The 17,019-nt window shown below is 44.8% G+C and overlaps 1 protein-coding gene and 1 pseudogene across 1 annotated transcript; one reads left to right on the top strand and one right to left on the bottom strand.

Annotated features, from left to right (window-relative positions):
• The first annotated feature begins 311 nt into the window (after positions 1-311).
• Positions 312-1,620, top strand: LOC137412849 (uncharacterized). Its single transcript, XM_068098178.2, has 2 exons — positions 312-607; positions 731-1,620. The coding sequence occupies exons 1-2, from the start codon at positions 362-364 to the stop codon at positions 1,475-1,477; spliced, it is 993 nt and encodes a 330-aa protein (XP_067954279.2). The 5' UTR covers positions 312-361; the 3' UTR covers positions 1,478-1,620.
• Positions 1,621-15,902: 14,282 nt separating this feature from the next.
• Positions 15,903-16,054, bottom strand: LOC137412850 (U1 spliceosomal RNA; annotated as a pseudogene).
• Positions 16,055-17,019: the final 965 nt, after the last annotated feature.

Here is a 17,019-nt window from a genome sequence, read left to right on the forward strand (position 1 = left end):
GAAGACCTGAAGCAGGAGGAGAACGTGCTCAAAGAAGAAGAGGACCAAATTTATCAAATGAAATTCACGCAACACTAGTTGACCATGTCGTGAACCACAGATTGGCGCTGAGGGAGGCTGGACTAAGAGTTCAGCCAAATCTTAGCAGATATACAGTGGCATCTGTCATTAGGACATTTCGACAAGAAAACAGGTATAAAAAAAAATCTGTCTACAGTTACAGTAATCAGCTGATTATTGTATGCACCATATCAGCACTTTTGATACCCCTTCGCCCTTCCTGTGACATTTTACAGCAGGTTACATGTATTTTTTTCTACATAGGATTGAGGGTCGAGAACGACAAGGAGGAAGGGGGCCCATGTTCACGCAAGAACAAGAGAGAGAGATCATAAACATGGTTTTGGCCAATAATGCTATCAGGCTCAGAGAAATTCAAGCCAACGGTATCGGTGACCATGCCATTTTCAATAATGTCCATCAGGTCTCTCGGTCAACACTGGCACGCATCCTGAAAGGACATCAGGTTCAAATGAAACAAGTTTATCGAGTGCCTTTTGAGCGGAATTCAGAGAGGGTCAAACAGCTGCGGCATGAGTACGTGGAGGTACGTATTGTTCACTTTAGCACTGTGATGTTGCATACTGCACACGTAACCTTTTTACATCTAAATTTACTGTATACTAGATCTATGCTGAACTACACAATCTTGTCTTTCACTGTATTTCAGAGAGTTTTACAGATGGATGCTGAGGAAATCCCGCATGACTTCATATACATAGATGAGGCAGGGTTCAACCTCACAAAAGCAAGAAGGAGAGGCACAAATATCATTGGCCACAGGGCTATAATCAATGTCCCAGGGCAACGTGGGGGTAACATCACCCTTTGCGCTGCCATTGCACAGACTGGGGTCCTCCTCCGTCATGCCAATATGGGCCCTTACAACACACCTCACATTCTCACATTTTTGGACCGATTGCACAACATCGTCACAGCAGTAAACCAAATGCACCAGATGCAATACATTGTCGTCTGGGACAATGTGTCGTTCCACCGCTCTCCTCTGGTCCAGAACTGGTTTCAACACCATCCACAGTTTACAGTACTATACCTTCCACCATACTCTCCGTTTCTAAACCCAATCGAAGAGTTTTTCTCGGCATGGCGGTGGAGGGTTTACGATCTCCGGCCCCAAGCTCAGGTACCCCTCATTCAGGCCATGGAGGAGGCCTGTGACCAAATCGACGCCGCAGCTGTGCAGGGATGGATTCGACATTCAAGACGGTTCTTCTCACGTTGTCTTGCCAATGAGGATATCGCCTGTGATGTTGATGAAATTCTCTGGCCAGATCCAGCTCGGCGAAGAGATAATGTCCAGTATTTTCTGTACTGTATTTTAATTTTTTTTCAGATTTTTTTTTCTTTTTACTGTAATTGTAACCTGTACTGGATACAGTATTTTATGTTTGTCTGATATTTGCTGAGCTTACAGTGTTATGCACACTACTGTAGTAGCATGAAAACTGGGACATGTTTTGTTGTGATTCTCCATGTTGACATGTTGACTGATTTGGGTATATGGAGAGAAATAAATTATATTTTCATCAGTCTGCAGCATTGGTCTTGTGTAGTGTTTGGTGAATTTATTGTATATTTGCACTTTCTCTGTGTACTTCACTTACAGTACTCTAATCACTGAGAAGTAGAATTGCTAAAAGTGTTTTAGGGTAGCAACAGCAGTGTGTAACTGGTTCAAACAGAATTAAGTCATATGAAACGTGTGTGTTTCATATGGTAACAAAATATGGTTTTTATAAATTAGTGTATAGTTTTTACAAGTGTTTCATTTTGCAAAGGATCTGGGGTGTTCTGCTACTTGTGTGTGTGGTTGTGTGAATTGTGTGTAGTGTTTTGACAAAATGGGCCCTGTTTTCAAAATCGTGTTTAAGCAATCGAAAAAAACTGCATTGAATTATTGCATTCCCACCCCACTGCCCACTTCCCCCCCCCTCACCCCTTTTTAAAGCGGTGCTGGTGCTGCATGCGTGCGTGTGGTCTGTTCCGATGTACCTTTCACACCCTTTGACCCACAAGGTTCAAACTTGGCATGAAGATTGTTTGCTACCCTAGAATAATTTTGCACTATTACCTCCCGCCACTCAGGAATGTGTGTTCGAGGAGGAGAAGGGGGGGGGGGGGGGGGAGGAGGGTAAAATAAAAAGAGATTCCTATGGCATGTACGAGAATTTACTTTAAAAAACACAACACAATAGATCCATTCACTTGTAAATTAGGGTATTACTCATTGCTAAACCCTGCAGAATAGATCCATTCACTTGTAAATTAGCATACCCTAATGTGTACCGCTGAGTTATTGTTTAGATAACAGATTGTCACGCAGCTCCGATTAACACCAGAGTTGCGGATTGCCGATCACGAAGGCTTTAACTCCCGAGGCGGAAACTCAATGGCGGATTCCAAAATCAAAAGCCCCAAGCGCGCGGAATGGAGGGGAACGGCGAGAGCCCCGCAGCCTTATCTATTAAAATCAACTACCCAGTAAACTGCGTTCAGATATATGTACAAAAATAATATAAGGGTTTATTGAATGAAAAAGCAAGGACAGGAAAAGCACACGCCGGTAATGAAATAAGGTAGCTAAATTGGGATCCCACACACAAAGATATCAAACACAAGATGAGGGGGGATATGAATACCAAAATAAAATGTCTCGTCGTGTACAGTGTACGTGAAGCTCGGTCTTATCTGGTCTCGTGTCTTCTCCGTCCAACGCGGCTCCAAACTCCGGCGTGGAGGAATCCTCCGTCCGCCTTGCACGCCCCGCTAGGCCTGAGCCAACGCCCTCGCCGCTGCACACGAGGTCCGTGTACCAAGCTCCGAAGCACCGAGAGGTCCCACCGCAGGACAGCGAGCTCCACTCGGGCTACACCTCAGCCTAACTCGGCTGCGCAAGACGAAAAAGAGCTGCAATAGCGAGTCACTTTTCTGCGTCTCTCGAACCACTGCCAGAAGCAACTGCTCTGACCAAACTGCGTACACTCCAGTGAACTGCCAACTCTCAACCACGATTCCAACTGCTCTGCACAAAACCAGGAATGTAACTCTCTCCTTCGACTCTGCGCCAGGAAGGTAACTAGTCTCCACTGTGCACGCCGAGTCTTTACTGCACAATTGCGTTCGGCTCTCCGTATAGCCTCGGCCGGTGACGTCAGCTCTGGCACGCTGCCAACCAACCGGTCTCCTCCACGCGCCTCGCCAGCTCGCTCAGGTCACGCCCACTGCATCACTCTCACTCCCGTCCCCTACTCCGTGGTCGTAGCACCTGCTATGCGAGGTGGATAGGCCTCTTGGAGGTGTAGATAGCGGCGGCCATTATCGGCGGTGTCCTGGCCTGCTTTCTTCCTCTGTCATGTCAGGGGGGGAGGGCGTTATTAACGAGACAATCAACAATGATGTTGATTAATGTTGTACTAAAAGAATCCTAACCAAGTGTCTATGTGGTCTGCTGTGCCATAAGGGACAAAGGTTTGATTACCAGGTGAGACATACAAGGGCTCTACTCATTATTCCCTACACTACTTAACATACGAATCTCCTGGTAGATTCACAATTATACACCTTAACCGACCCAAATGCCTACACATGACTTATTACAGGAAGTGTTCCTTACCGCGACACACGAAGCATGATACCTACTCAGATCTACTCTGCTCTATATATTGCTCTACCACCGACATAACAATATATATGGGATGGTTTCTTTGTATGAAACTTTAACATAGAGACTGAAAATTCTTTTCTCGGCTTCTACTTGATGAAATGGGCTGCAAATTTCAGAAGTAAATGTTTTGTATGTCGAGGTAATATGTTCCAAATTTCAGCAACGTCTGTTTCTGCATTCTTGAGTTTTATTAAGAAAACCCTCAAATTCACGTTTGTGTCTGTCCATCCGTCCTTCCGTCTGTCTGTCCACCGAAAATGTGTTGGTGCTCATATATCAAAGGCTATACATTGAAACTAGCTGAAACTTGGAATATACATCAGCCAATATGTCTAGTTAACGGCCTTCAAAACAAATTCAAAATCTGCACTCATTATGGGGCTCTACGGGGGATGGGGGGGTTTGATGTTGATGAAACTTGGCCACAAGCTGAATGTCTAATGCAAAACAAAGGTGTATTTACAGCATTAAAAATCTGAACACATTAAAAGGATTTACAGGGGAGGGAGGGGTTGACCCCCCCCAAAATAGGTATTTGCTTGCTCTCTTCCCTGAAACTACACACACAATTTTGATGAAACTTGGCCACAAGCTGCATATGTGATGCCTAACGAAGGTGTATTGACCACATCAAAATCTGCGCATTGTGGTGGTTTGCGGGGTTTTTTTGCTGGCAGCCAAGTTTCATCAATTTGATTAATAAAGCTGCATGAAGAAGTAAATGTATTTTAACTGATATATGTAGAGCGCCCCTTTATATGAACATTTCTAGAGCATTACTTGGTTCCTCCTAAGAGCACAAGGATAGTCCAGCATGCACATGAGATTTTTTGAATGTCCATTATTTTCTATTGTTTGGCATTTTCTACAAGCAGTGGAATGTCCCTTCTTTTCTATACTTTGCCACATGGCACATACCCTTATATAAAGGGGCCTTTTCTATGCCCCTGGCATTTTTCCCAAAAATCTTTATAAGGCTGTACTGTTTTCCCTATAAATCTGAAATATATGTCTTTCAATTTTTTACTGACAATTGGATTGGAAAAATAGCCTAGAAGTACGTGGATTCACCTCTGAGCTGTCTAGCCAGTTTAATCTCGACCCAGTTGTAAACTGGCATCCCGGTGTTTAGCAGGCAGGGCAAAGCATTAATGTATGTGCCATCCATTGGATGGATGTTAAGCAGGGTGTCCCATCAGCTAGCATTAGTTGGTGGATGTTAAAGATCCCACAGTGTCCTTTGTGAAGAGTAGGAAAGTTTTCCCCAACATCCTGAAGATATTACAAACTTCTGCCTGGACTGCGAGTAGCATATAGATACTTGATTAATATGAACATATAACTTATCCCCTCATTAAATTGTACAAAAAGTGTGTTTATCCTGCTCTTCTTGGAAGCTCCTTGAGTATGGAATGCACCTTCGTCTTTTTGGAAGCTTCTCAATGTGAGTGATTAATTTGTGAGCCTCCCAGGTGCAAGTCATTGATTTGCAAGCCTTCCATACATAATGTCTGGCTTAAGACTGACGTAGTCGCCTCCCTTATGTCACATCCGGCATGTTCAGAAAGCTGCTGCCATTTTCATCTCTCATGGCGTGGGGACATGGTCTCCGTCGGAAGAACCTGGGGGAGATGGGAGATGATCGTAGTTGGCTGATGTGAGATTTGGACAGATCGATCAGCATTCTCCTTTTGTTCTGTACTCTGGTCGGACGGTGGTGAGTTCCTTTAGGAGTGTTGAGATGCTTTGCGATTATTCCCGTCGTTGGTACTACTCAACCAATCAGGTTGTGTCTTAATGACGATGCAGTTTTATTCAATTGTAAACGGAACTTAAACTTGCATGATTTATGTGATCTATGTGACTAAAAGTTATTAGATTTAATTGGGTGATCTAGTTACCCGTGTTGGTTTGATACAATTAATTAATTAAACAATGCTTATGTTCGGTTGCCCAATTTATTGGTTAATGAGATAAAAAATAATAAAAATAATAAGATAATAAATAATATTATAATTTGGAGAAAAAATAATACATGTTTAAAAAATAATAAATTGGAGAAAAGTTTGGGTGTCCAAATGTGCCATAAGTACATGAATCAGATAGTTCACAGGTTTCATGTGAGCAGCCTTCTTCTAATAATAAATTTACATATTTTCTACAACAAAATAGATAAGTTGACATAACTAGGAGCGGAAGGGGTTTACCTCTTGGAAAGCCAAATGATGTAAATGTCAGAGGCAGATAACATAATATCATTAACCTTTTAAGATGAATGAACATCACAGGATTGTACACACTTTAAATAATAAATTGAGGCAACAGGAAATTTCAAACAGAATTTCATCGTTGGTGTGTCTATTCTGGGATTTGATCCCAAATGAGATGGGATTTAACTAGAAACTGCCATTATGATGAAATGTCACAAGTGGCTGCAACTTGTCTAAAAACACAACGTCTTTCAGATGAAGACCTTAATCTGGTCATTTCATCTACATTCGGTTGTGAATAGTAAAGATCCCGTTATAATCTGTCAAAAAGGTGGCCAAATGTATGTCAATGCACTAACTCTGTACCTCAAGTGTAAGATTTGCCATCGAGAAAGGGATGTGGATGACAAGTAAAATTAAGTTAATGTTAACAATGGGGTGGGTAAAGAAGATAAACAACCAAAAAAGTATTGATTAAGTTAACATGGTGTGGATGTGCACAAGCACGTTGGACCAAATATGCTCTCTTCTTTTCTCGGAGTTGCCTTCTGTAATATTAAATGGTAAACCCAACAGCTTAGAAGAAACTCGATAGCTTGAGAAATGAGAGAATCCATATTATTTTAAACAATCACTGAAGATAACATACAAAAAAAACAAGGCCATGGAAAATATTGAAAATATTGGAAATGGCTCCAATGATATATATATATATATATGTGTGTGTATCCTATGAAACAGCAAACAGTGCAGTGTGTATGGTCAAAGAGGGCCTGGCGACCATCGCTGTGGGATCTCCCCGAGGGGTCCCATGTGGACTTTGTGGGGGTCTCGTGGCTGGATCACGAGGCGTGGCGTCCAAGGCTGGTTCTCCACGGGGAATCTACTGGCCTAGGGGAACAGTAATAAGGCAGAGACCAGGCAGGCTGAGACGATAGTGTTAGAAGGGATTTTAAAACTTTAGAAGACTCACCCATACTCACCTTGCTCATGTCCCGACGGGATTAGGAAGGAGAGAGGAATGAATGAGATTATGTGAATATTAATTACTAGCCGAAACCCGTGGAACATCCACGGAAGGGAGGATGTGGTGTATGGATAGAGTGTACCATTATGGATGGCATAGGGGATTTGCTTGTCCGAGTAAGAGTTAGGAAGAAAGATGAGAATGAAGAGTGCGTATATGAACAACGTATTTATTGCAGTCTACTTAAATGACAACGCTACGATATACTTTTGAAAAATGAATGGATTCGTAATAGGAATCGGCATAGCACCACTCTGGGATTGTCCAATCAGCGGACGGCTTGCTGTCGCCTTCGACTGTCCAATCAGCGGACGGCTTGCTTCGCCTTCACCCAGCAGACGCCAATACGATGGCGTCGTAAGATGGCGTCGTATCGGCAGTTAATCGGATGCTTTTGGGCCCCAACGTCGGCTAATTCAGATTTTTCGAGTATGTCTGTACGTGATAAACAAAGAGCGCGGTTCGTAGATCGTAAATCCATTAGTGCCGTGGGCATCGGGTCACTGGGTGCGGCGCAAAAGGGATAACAAAGTCGAGTCCTTATGCTATTATTATATAGATGTGCATGCACCCAAATTATTTAGTAATTAATGATTGATTGAATGATGTGAAGAGGCTGTGAATGTGAAAAGGAAGCACACACCCTATGGAGAGGAATCCCTGCTCTTGTTAGCAATAGGTAGCAGGTAGCTACAGGGGATTCAGCTGTTTCAGAATGGGATGCATTCCGGTGTGGGTGCTGGTTGTGATGGAAGAACTTTTGATGGGTGCAAAAGTTAATTAACCGGCTGGGAGTGTGGCTTATTGTGAGTCGGTTTTGGAGAAGGACATCCAGGGAAGTGGATGTGTACATTGGCCAAGAGCACGCCATGGGCCCTGAGGGATGACCCAGATTTTTTTTGAGATGGGTCTGGGTACCTGGAGAGGCCTCACCTGCCAGAGGGGGCACTTGAGGGGGAGCCAGAGAAAGCTCCCAATAATTCAGCAGGACTGAGGCAGTTCCGCATATAAAGTTAAAGTGGCAGTTGGCAAATAAAGCCACATATTAAGACAGTGCTACCCACCTCTGGCTTGCAGAGCCGAATCAGGACGAGGAGTGTGGGACATAATTGGCGTAGCGCTTGGCCGATTCGGTGTCCCAATCAGTACGGTATCGTGACTATTTGACACGTGATCCGGCTGGGGGTCTTCAAATCGGTTGAGCACCACGGTCGTATTGAGACTCCTCGTCATACTCAGTTGGACCAGGCAACTGGCATGACCAGACTACCACAATGTTATCATGAAGATGTTGAGATATAGTGTTCATCCATAATGTCTGAAGATGACAGCCGTAATTTACATCTCAGGGTTTTTGATGTGCCAATGGATGAATGAATGAATGAATGATCGTGTTGAGGCCATTTCCCCCGCTAAAGCGGGGGTTAGCCTTGCGGGCCCCATGACCTCATGGTTCCCTTTTTGAGGCAGTTTTTATGGCCGGATGCCCTTCCTGACGCCAACCCTTAGTCACCTCTTACGATGAGCAGGGATACGGTGTACCTATTCTAAACCTGGGTACACACCTGGATCATTCATCCCAGCAAGCTGGTACTCAATTTGCCGACCTCGGAAGGATGACAGGCTGAGTCAACCCCCCTGGTGTTAATTCAGCGATCAACCGAGATTCGAACTCAGGATCCTAGGATCCCAAGCCGGCACCCTAACCGATAAGCCAACACCAGGACTGATGTGCCAATGGATGGATGGATAATAAGCCCACTTCTTGCATGAAACCTTCTACACTCTGCACAGGTGAACTCTGCGTTTGGGGAAAATTAATAAATCCTGTTGACGAGACTTGTGAAGGCACCGCTTGGCTTCTTCATCACTAATACGATGAAATTAAAAACCGGATGTTCTACTGTGAACTAACTTTTGCCTCAACTTTTGATCTTGAGCTTCCTCTTCCCAGTTATCAACATCGATGTTGCAGAGCTTCATTGTTGACGTCACACAATCTTTGTAACTCTTACGTTGCCCACATTATGATTTTTTGCTTTTCATGAGCTCTCCTTAGAGATTTTCTTTGGCAGGTACTATTATGACGACATGACCTGACCACCTTTTCATGATCATTTGCTTTCATGACCATGACACTACCAATGGGTAACCTTCCCTGTTGTAGGACCTCTATATCAGGCACCTCGTTTTCCAATCTTATTTTTATTAGTTGTCCCCAACAGTTGAGATGGAAATGGTTAAGTTTATTCAGATGACGGTTGTATGTTGTCCATGTCTAACATGCACAGAGCAGTGCCAGGATGACAACGGCTTTATCGCCTTTCAACTTGTTCTGGAAGCGGAAGCGGATCCGATAGGCGTTCACAGAGTCTTCCAAAGGATGTACTTGCTTTAGCAATCCTGTTGGCAACATAGTCGTCGATGGTGGCTTCTCTTGACAGCATGCTTCCAAGGTAAGTAAACTTGTCTACCACCTCCAGGACATGATCTCCTGTGGATATTACTGGAGGGATGTAGGGATTGCCAGGTGCTTGGTGATACAGAACCTCTGTCTTTTTCAAGCTGTTGGTTAGAACGTAAAGAGAGTATGCTCTACCAAAGCAAACTAGGATCAATTCAATGTCGTCCAGAGAGTGGGCCACTAGGCCATCACAATCTTCAGCAAATGATAGTTTGCACACCACTTCCTCAAGGGATTTCATCTCAACCTGTAGTCTTCTGAGAATGAACAGCTTTCCATCAATCCTAAAACTGTTCTATATTCCAGTGTAATCGTTTTTGGAGGCATCAAAAAGCATAACTGCAAATAGTCATCATTAAATCACAAGTGCAAAGTGTGCCAGACAGAGGCACTTAAAATGGTTACGAAGAAGAATTCCTTATTTTAATGGAAGTAGCAATGAAAACAATAGATCCGTTTAAAGAGTATTTGCAATATATGGAGAACAAAGCTGGGACAGGTTCACCAGTGGACTTTTTAGAAGTCATTCAAAATAACGCTCAGCCAGAAATTCCAGAAGGACAGCACCCAACCTCAGAATAACTGGATTCATATTACTTTGATGTTACAAGACAATTTCTTTTTTCTTTTTTTTACAGGATCTAAAGTTCGCAGTGGAGCTGCCCCACAGACATCTAACACACATAACACACACGGATAAACAAGACACAATGCAGGAATGAGACAAACAGTCACTGAACTCAAACAGTCACTCAAAAAAAAAAAAAAAACAACTTGGGTGAATTTCCGCCACTTCCTGGGGAATTATGGGTATCAGCGAAATCACAACAATGGCTACGCCTTTCTCGCCACATTCAGCGGAGCATTTCTTAGGACACTCTGGGTACCAGCATAACCACAACAATGGCCATGCCTTTCTCACCACACTCAGCGGGGCATTTCTGGGGCACTCTGGATACCAGCATAACCACAACAATGGCCATGCCTTTCTCACCACACTCAGCGGGGCATTTCTGGGGCACTCTGGGTACCAGCATAACCACAACAATGGCCATGCCTTTCTCACCACACTCAGCGGGGCATTTCCGGGACACTTTGAGTACCAGCATAACCACAACAATGGCCATGCCTTTCTCACCACACTCAGCGGGACATTTCCGGGACACTCTGGGTACCAGCATAACCACAACAATGGCCATGCCTTTCTCACCACACTCAGCGGGACATTTCCGGGACACTCTGGGTACCAGCATAACCACAACGATGGCTGTGCCTTTCTCACCACACTAAGCGGGTCATTTCCGGGACACTCTGGGTACCAGCGTAAACACAACCATGGCCGTCCCTTTCTCCCCACACTCAGCGGGTCATTTCCGGGACACTCTGGGTACCAGCGTAACCACAACAATGGCCGTCCCTTTCTCACCATACTCAGTGGGGCATTTCTGGGGCACTCTGGGTACCAGCGTAACCACAACAATGGCCGTCCCTTTCTCACCACAATCAGCGGGGCATTTCTGGGGCACTCTGGCTACCAGCGTAACCACAACAATGGCCGTCCCTTTCTCACCACACACAGTGGGGCATTTCTGGGGCACTCTGGGTACCAGCGCAACCACAGCAATGGCAGGCCCTTTCTCACCACACTCAGCAGGGCATTTCTGGAGCACTCTGGGTACCAGCGTAACCACAACAATGGCCGTCCCTTTCTCACCACACTCAGTGGGGCATTTCTCAGGGAACTCTGGGTACCAGCAAAACCACAACGATGGCACCGCCTTCCTCACCACACCCAGCGGAGCATTTCCTAGGAACGAATTTCCTCCTCCCAATGGATGCCACCTATGGGAATTATCCGTGCTCTTATCCTTTTGAATGCTGAACGATGTCAAGCAAGCAGCACGTACTATTTTTAAAGTCTTTGGTATGACTCGGCCCGGGTTTGAACGACTGGCCGACCTCTCAGACTCGGAGCGGAGCAGATCCTCTAATCCGGCTACCGAGATATTCTACTTATTGTTATGTTGATCATATGTAATTTGCTGGTTTTACTCACCATTTAAATCCTCCTTCACCATTGCTCACTAAATACTGATAGTTGTGGCCATCTCAGATGACTATGTGGCAGATGAGATGATGTGAATTTGGAATTTTGGCCCAAAAAATTGATTTTGATGTATGATACTCTTTAGAGAGCATTAGTGATTCCGAAGTAGTTTCTGGGCAAGGAGTTGTACTGAGTGGTTTGCCATTACCTTCCCAGTGCTGTTTCTCTGGGCTCTATCATTTAAAAGTTTCTGTTATGAATATTGGACGGGCTTTGAACAAACGACCTCCCATCTTCAGAGTGGACATTCTAACCATTAGGCCACTTAATCTGCTTTTTGGCAGAACTCCTTGCTCTTATCTACGACTATATAAGAGAGCTGTTGGTCTGTCCTATGTGTCTGTGCCGCCATCTTTCTCAGAGATTGCTGAACGGATCTTCGTCAAACTTTCAGAGGTTCATCAGTGAGTGCCTGGGAGTGTTTTAGGCAAAAAAAAAAAAAAAGGTTTGTTTTTTTGGATTTTTTTTTATATCGCTCTATGGTGCCTTAACCTTTTTGATTAATGATAGTTATATACGAGTACACATCGCATAAATAAATACAAAACAATCACCAGACATTTGATCACAAATATTAAAACATTCCCGGAAGCGGTTGAAGTTGGTGGTAAGGCTTCTTCTTCTTCCTGAACGTCATCATACTGAACTCAGAAATGTAATGAACAGTAATTTCACCAGCATATATTCAACGAAAAGGTAAAATGATGATTTGACATTTGTGATGGATTCTGATTTGGATGTAATTGCTTTTCTATTATATTTTCCCTCATTTCAAATATATTAATGTTTCTTTTTTGCTGGAGCAACGCCGGGTGCTCCAGCTATAAACGCTTATATACTTTACTCGGGTTACAAATAGAAACACAACTTTGTCTGGTGGGTAACATAGGCTATGTGGCCGCAGGGACATTCGGGGGTGTGCGGTAGCGAGAGAGGGGCGTAAATTCTCTATGTAAATGTATACCGTGTAGCGCAACCTGGTGATGGTGGCAGAGGGTATTACAATTTCCTTTTTCACCTGGGCAACACTGAGGTTATGAAGCACTCTTTGCACTGGAAAATTTTTCCTCCTTCCCTTACCCCCCCCCCCCCCACAAAATGGAGGGGCCCGTCAAAGCCAACCCCCCTCCCCCCAAAAAAGACGTATATGTGGTATATCTTTCCCCTCCCTCTCCCCTCACCTCCCCCTCTCCCCTCACCTCCTCCTCATCCCCACTCCCCCCACCTCCTCCTCTCCCCTCACCTCCTCCTCATCCCCACCCCCCCCCCCCCGGGCAATGCCGGGTAATCCTGCTAGTCCTTTTATAAATGGCCGACTCACTTTAAAACACAAAGCACCACTCATTTTTAGCTCACCTGCAACGAGGTTCAGGGGAGCTTATGCGATGGCTCGTCGTCCGTCCATCAGTCCATCAGTCCGTAAACACTTGAAACTTCTTATCCGAAACTGCTGATGGGATTGTGACCAGATTTGGCACAAATTATATTTGTTGTGGTGTGACTAAAGTTTATTCACGGCATTAAAACAATCGTGGTCTAAGGGGGTCTACCAGGGGGTCAAAGTGAATCCAGGTTTGATCCCCAAAATAGGAATTTGCTTTTTCCACTGAATCTACACACACTATTTCGATGAAACTTCACCACAACCTTCATGACCCGTGATGTACCAAAGTTTGTTCACAGCACTAAGAAAATCTGCCTCTTTGGGGGTCTACAGAGGTCAAATTGGGTCCAGGTTTAATCCCCCAAAATAGATATTTGCTTTCTTCTCGAAAAACTACACACGCAATTTCGATGAAACTTCACCACAACCTTCACCACCCATTGTTTTTTTGAAGGCATTGGAAAATTTGGGGTCTTAGGAGGTATATGGGGTTGGGGGAGGGGCTTCCCCCCAAAATAGGTATTTTTTTCTTTGTTTGTTTAAAGTCTTATGATTATGTTGGTATGATTCTACATGCTGCCCTGTCTTCTAGCAATCATTGAAATTGTTTTAAAATACCTTTAGCCGGTGCAGTATACTGTTTATTCTACCAGGTGAGCGCCAAGGGTATTGCCCCTATGTTAAAAAAAGTAGGATACCATGCAATAGTTGTGCTTCACAAACCAGGTGTGTTTTCTTCACTCCACAAAATAGACCACGTGTTAATTCTCACCCCCAACTTTAACCCTCCTCCTCAAAAGATTTGATGACGTTTTTGAACAAAATTTTATTTCATTCATTGTTCATCTTAGAAAAGACAGCGCACCATCATATGGGATCAAATCTGTGTTTGAATTGGATTGTCAATAAAGGAATATAAATATTAAATTGATGAGATAGCACAAAGGTAAAGTTATTATAAACAAAAGCACCATTGTTGATTGTAATATTAAATTTGCATGCATTAAAACGATGACTCCATACAGTGATGGAATAGAAAATAAAACTCCTGAAAGTGTCACATTTCGTCATGTGCTGTAATGTCCGCATGATGGAGCAGTCAGAAGAGTCAGATTAAGGTGACAGTGAAAGTTTACAGACCCTAACTAACTATAACTATTCAGGTGTACCTCCAGGTGTTTATTGCAACTAGCAGGCGTACACGTACAGACCTATGAAGAAGTCGCTTCTTGCGTACCTAGCTATCCATAGACAGTTCCTTTGATTGAGCTGGTGCTCAACGTCAGGTTCAAAGACGCAGTCGGTGAAGCTCTTGAAGACTCGGCGGCGGGCAGAGTCCGTCGGCGGCAAGTCTCGCATGAAGAACACGTCGGGCTCGACGAGTTCCCTTTTCGATTGCCCCAGGATCTGCTGCACCTGAGAGCGCTGCAGTAACCTGACGATCACGTGCCTGGCGCTCGGCTTGTCCTGTCGAGCGTTGTCCAAGATAAGTGACTGCAAGTGCAGCTTGTCCTTAAGGAGGGTGTCGAACCTGTTGGTGTTGATGTCTTCGCCGACGACGCCGCGCATTTGATGGTTGAACGTGCGAATGCTGCGCTCGATCAAAATGGCGCTCTCCTGCAGGTCCCGGCACTGCACCTGGAGTTTCTGGATCTTATTGTTGAAGTAGTTTCGTTCTTTGCGGAGCACGTTCCCGGACGAATCTCGCTCTGCTCCACGAGATTGCGACGCCAGGCGCTCCTGCTTCCTCTCCATGTCCTGCACCCGACGGAGCAGCTCCTGCTGCTTCTCCACGAAAGGTGCCAGGCTCCTCTGTAAGTCTGGCGCCGACGCGCGTCTTCGAGTGTCCGCGCTGCTCTTGCTCGTCCCTCCGTCCTTGTGAGCTTTCTCCTTGTGCCTCCTCTTGGTGGAGCGGCCGAGGCTCGCCGTGCCCACCTCGCTGTGGAAGCTCGATTCGCGGCTTCGGAAGTGCTTAACGATGGCGTTCAAGCCGTCCTGACTCCGAGCCAAGCTGGCATAGTCAGCGATCGAAGACGGTCTTCGTGGAGGCATCACAATGCCTCTCGACAATATTCAGGGCCCCTCGAAGCGCAGCTGGACGGAAGCAGGAAAACCAGACCGGTTCGTTTGAATTCGCCTGCATTTTCGACCCTTATATGCGAAACGGGGGATCCTCCGCACGCGCTCGCACAATGACGTCACGCTGTCACTCGTTTTCCAATTGGACGAGGGCCCACGCTTTGCTCCCACGCGCCGGGGATGGCTGCCGGAAGAAAGACCCCCCACTGCCGAAAGCATCTGTATGCGTTCATGTTGGCAGCTTGTGGGCGCAGTTACGTCACTGAGCGCAAGGGATAAAATGGACTGTACACCGGTCGGAGTGAGCTCGACCAATAAAGGAATTCGAGCGCATTCTCGTACATTTCCGCTCGACATTCTGCCCAAAAATGGTTCGCAGGATGACAGAATCTTCAAAGCAAGTCCACCTATGTTTTTATCCTTGACGCATTAATTTTTGTCTGAAATACCTTATATTATATGGACAGGTTCAGGTTTTCAGGTATATGTGCGCAAGGGTTATGCTAGGTGGTTTGCCGTTGCCTTTCCAGGAGTCGTTATGGCAGGGATATTGGAATTTGTTCATGGTGTTGGCGATAGCATCCCCACTCGAAACGAAGGACACAGTGGGATCTTAACGTCAACCAAATCATGTCGGCTGATGGGACGAAGAGTTTCACGTCGATCAGATTGACGGGACACACGTTGATGAATCATCCTGACTGAAACACGGGGATGACACTGTGTGTGTGTGTGTGTGTGTGTGTGTGTGTGTGTGTGTGTGTGTGTGTGTGTGTGTGTGTGTGTACGTTGGTTTTGACTGCTATACTCACACGTGGGTGGGCCTCAGGGGATGGAACGCAGATACGCCAGGTCTCAAAGTATCCACCTCCGTGTTTTTTCAAGGGATAGCATGAAGGCAGACTCCCAAAAATTGTACGGTCGTGTTTCCCACATTTGGGGAATTCGCAAGGGTCATCCCGCCGGAGTGCAATGGGTTGGCCTCGCCCTTAAAACACTGCTTTAAAGATCACAGTACTTCCCCCGTCAGGTATGTCATCACACACACACACACACACACACACACACACACACACACACACACACACACACACACACACACACACACACACACACACACACACACACACACACACTAACGGAGGTGGATGTTTTGGTACCTGGTAGGTCTCCATTCCATCTAGGCGGCCCAAAACATAGATGCACATATGTGTAAAACCTACCCACGCGTGGAGATAGCCGTCATCAGCAGAAACTTTCATGCACACGGATATATGCGCACACACACACACACACACACACACATATATATATATATATATATATATATACATATATGTACGGCAGACATATATGTACAGTGCACACTCTCATATATTCACCACACACACGTATGCACGCACTCATATATGTACATGAGACACATATGCGCACACTCATATATATACACGGCAGACACATATACGCATGCTCTCACACATATATATATATATATATATATATATATATATATGTATATATATATATATATATACACAACACACATATATATACGCACGCACTCATATATACACCACACCCACTAATATGTGCACACTCATAGATACATGACAGACATATATGCATGCACCCATATACGCGACACACACATATACTCACATATACATGACAGACATATACGCATGCACCCATATACACGACACACACATATACACACACACTCATATACACACACACTCATATATGCGCACACACTCATATATACGCACACACATATATATACACACACTCATATATGCAAGCACTCATATATGCAAGCACATACATATATATATATATATATATATATATATATATATATATATTGTTGCGGACGCGGTTAAAGATGTTATTTTACCGAGCGGTTGGTATTACCGCGACCGAACAGTTATTCCCCGATTAGAACCCGATTCCACCCAAACGTTGGCCGGATCGCACTGCGGCTGCTCAATGAGGGAAAAGAC

Source organism: Myxine glutinosa, chromosome 8 (genome assembly GCF_964187855.1).
Source record: "Myxine glutinosa chromosome 8, kmMyxGlut1.1, whole genome shotgun sequence".
Lineage (NCBI taxonomy): Eukaryota > Metazoa > Chordata > Myxini > Myxiniformes > Myxinidae > Myxine > Myxine glutinosa.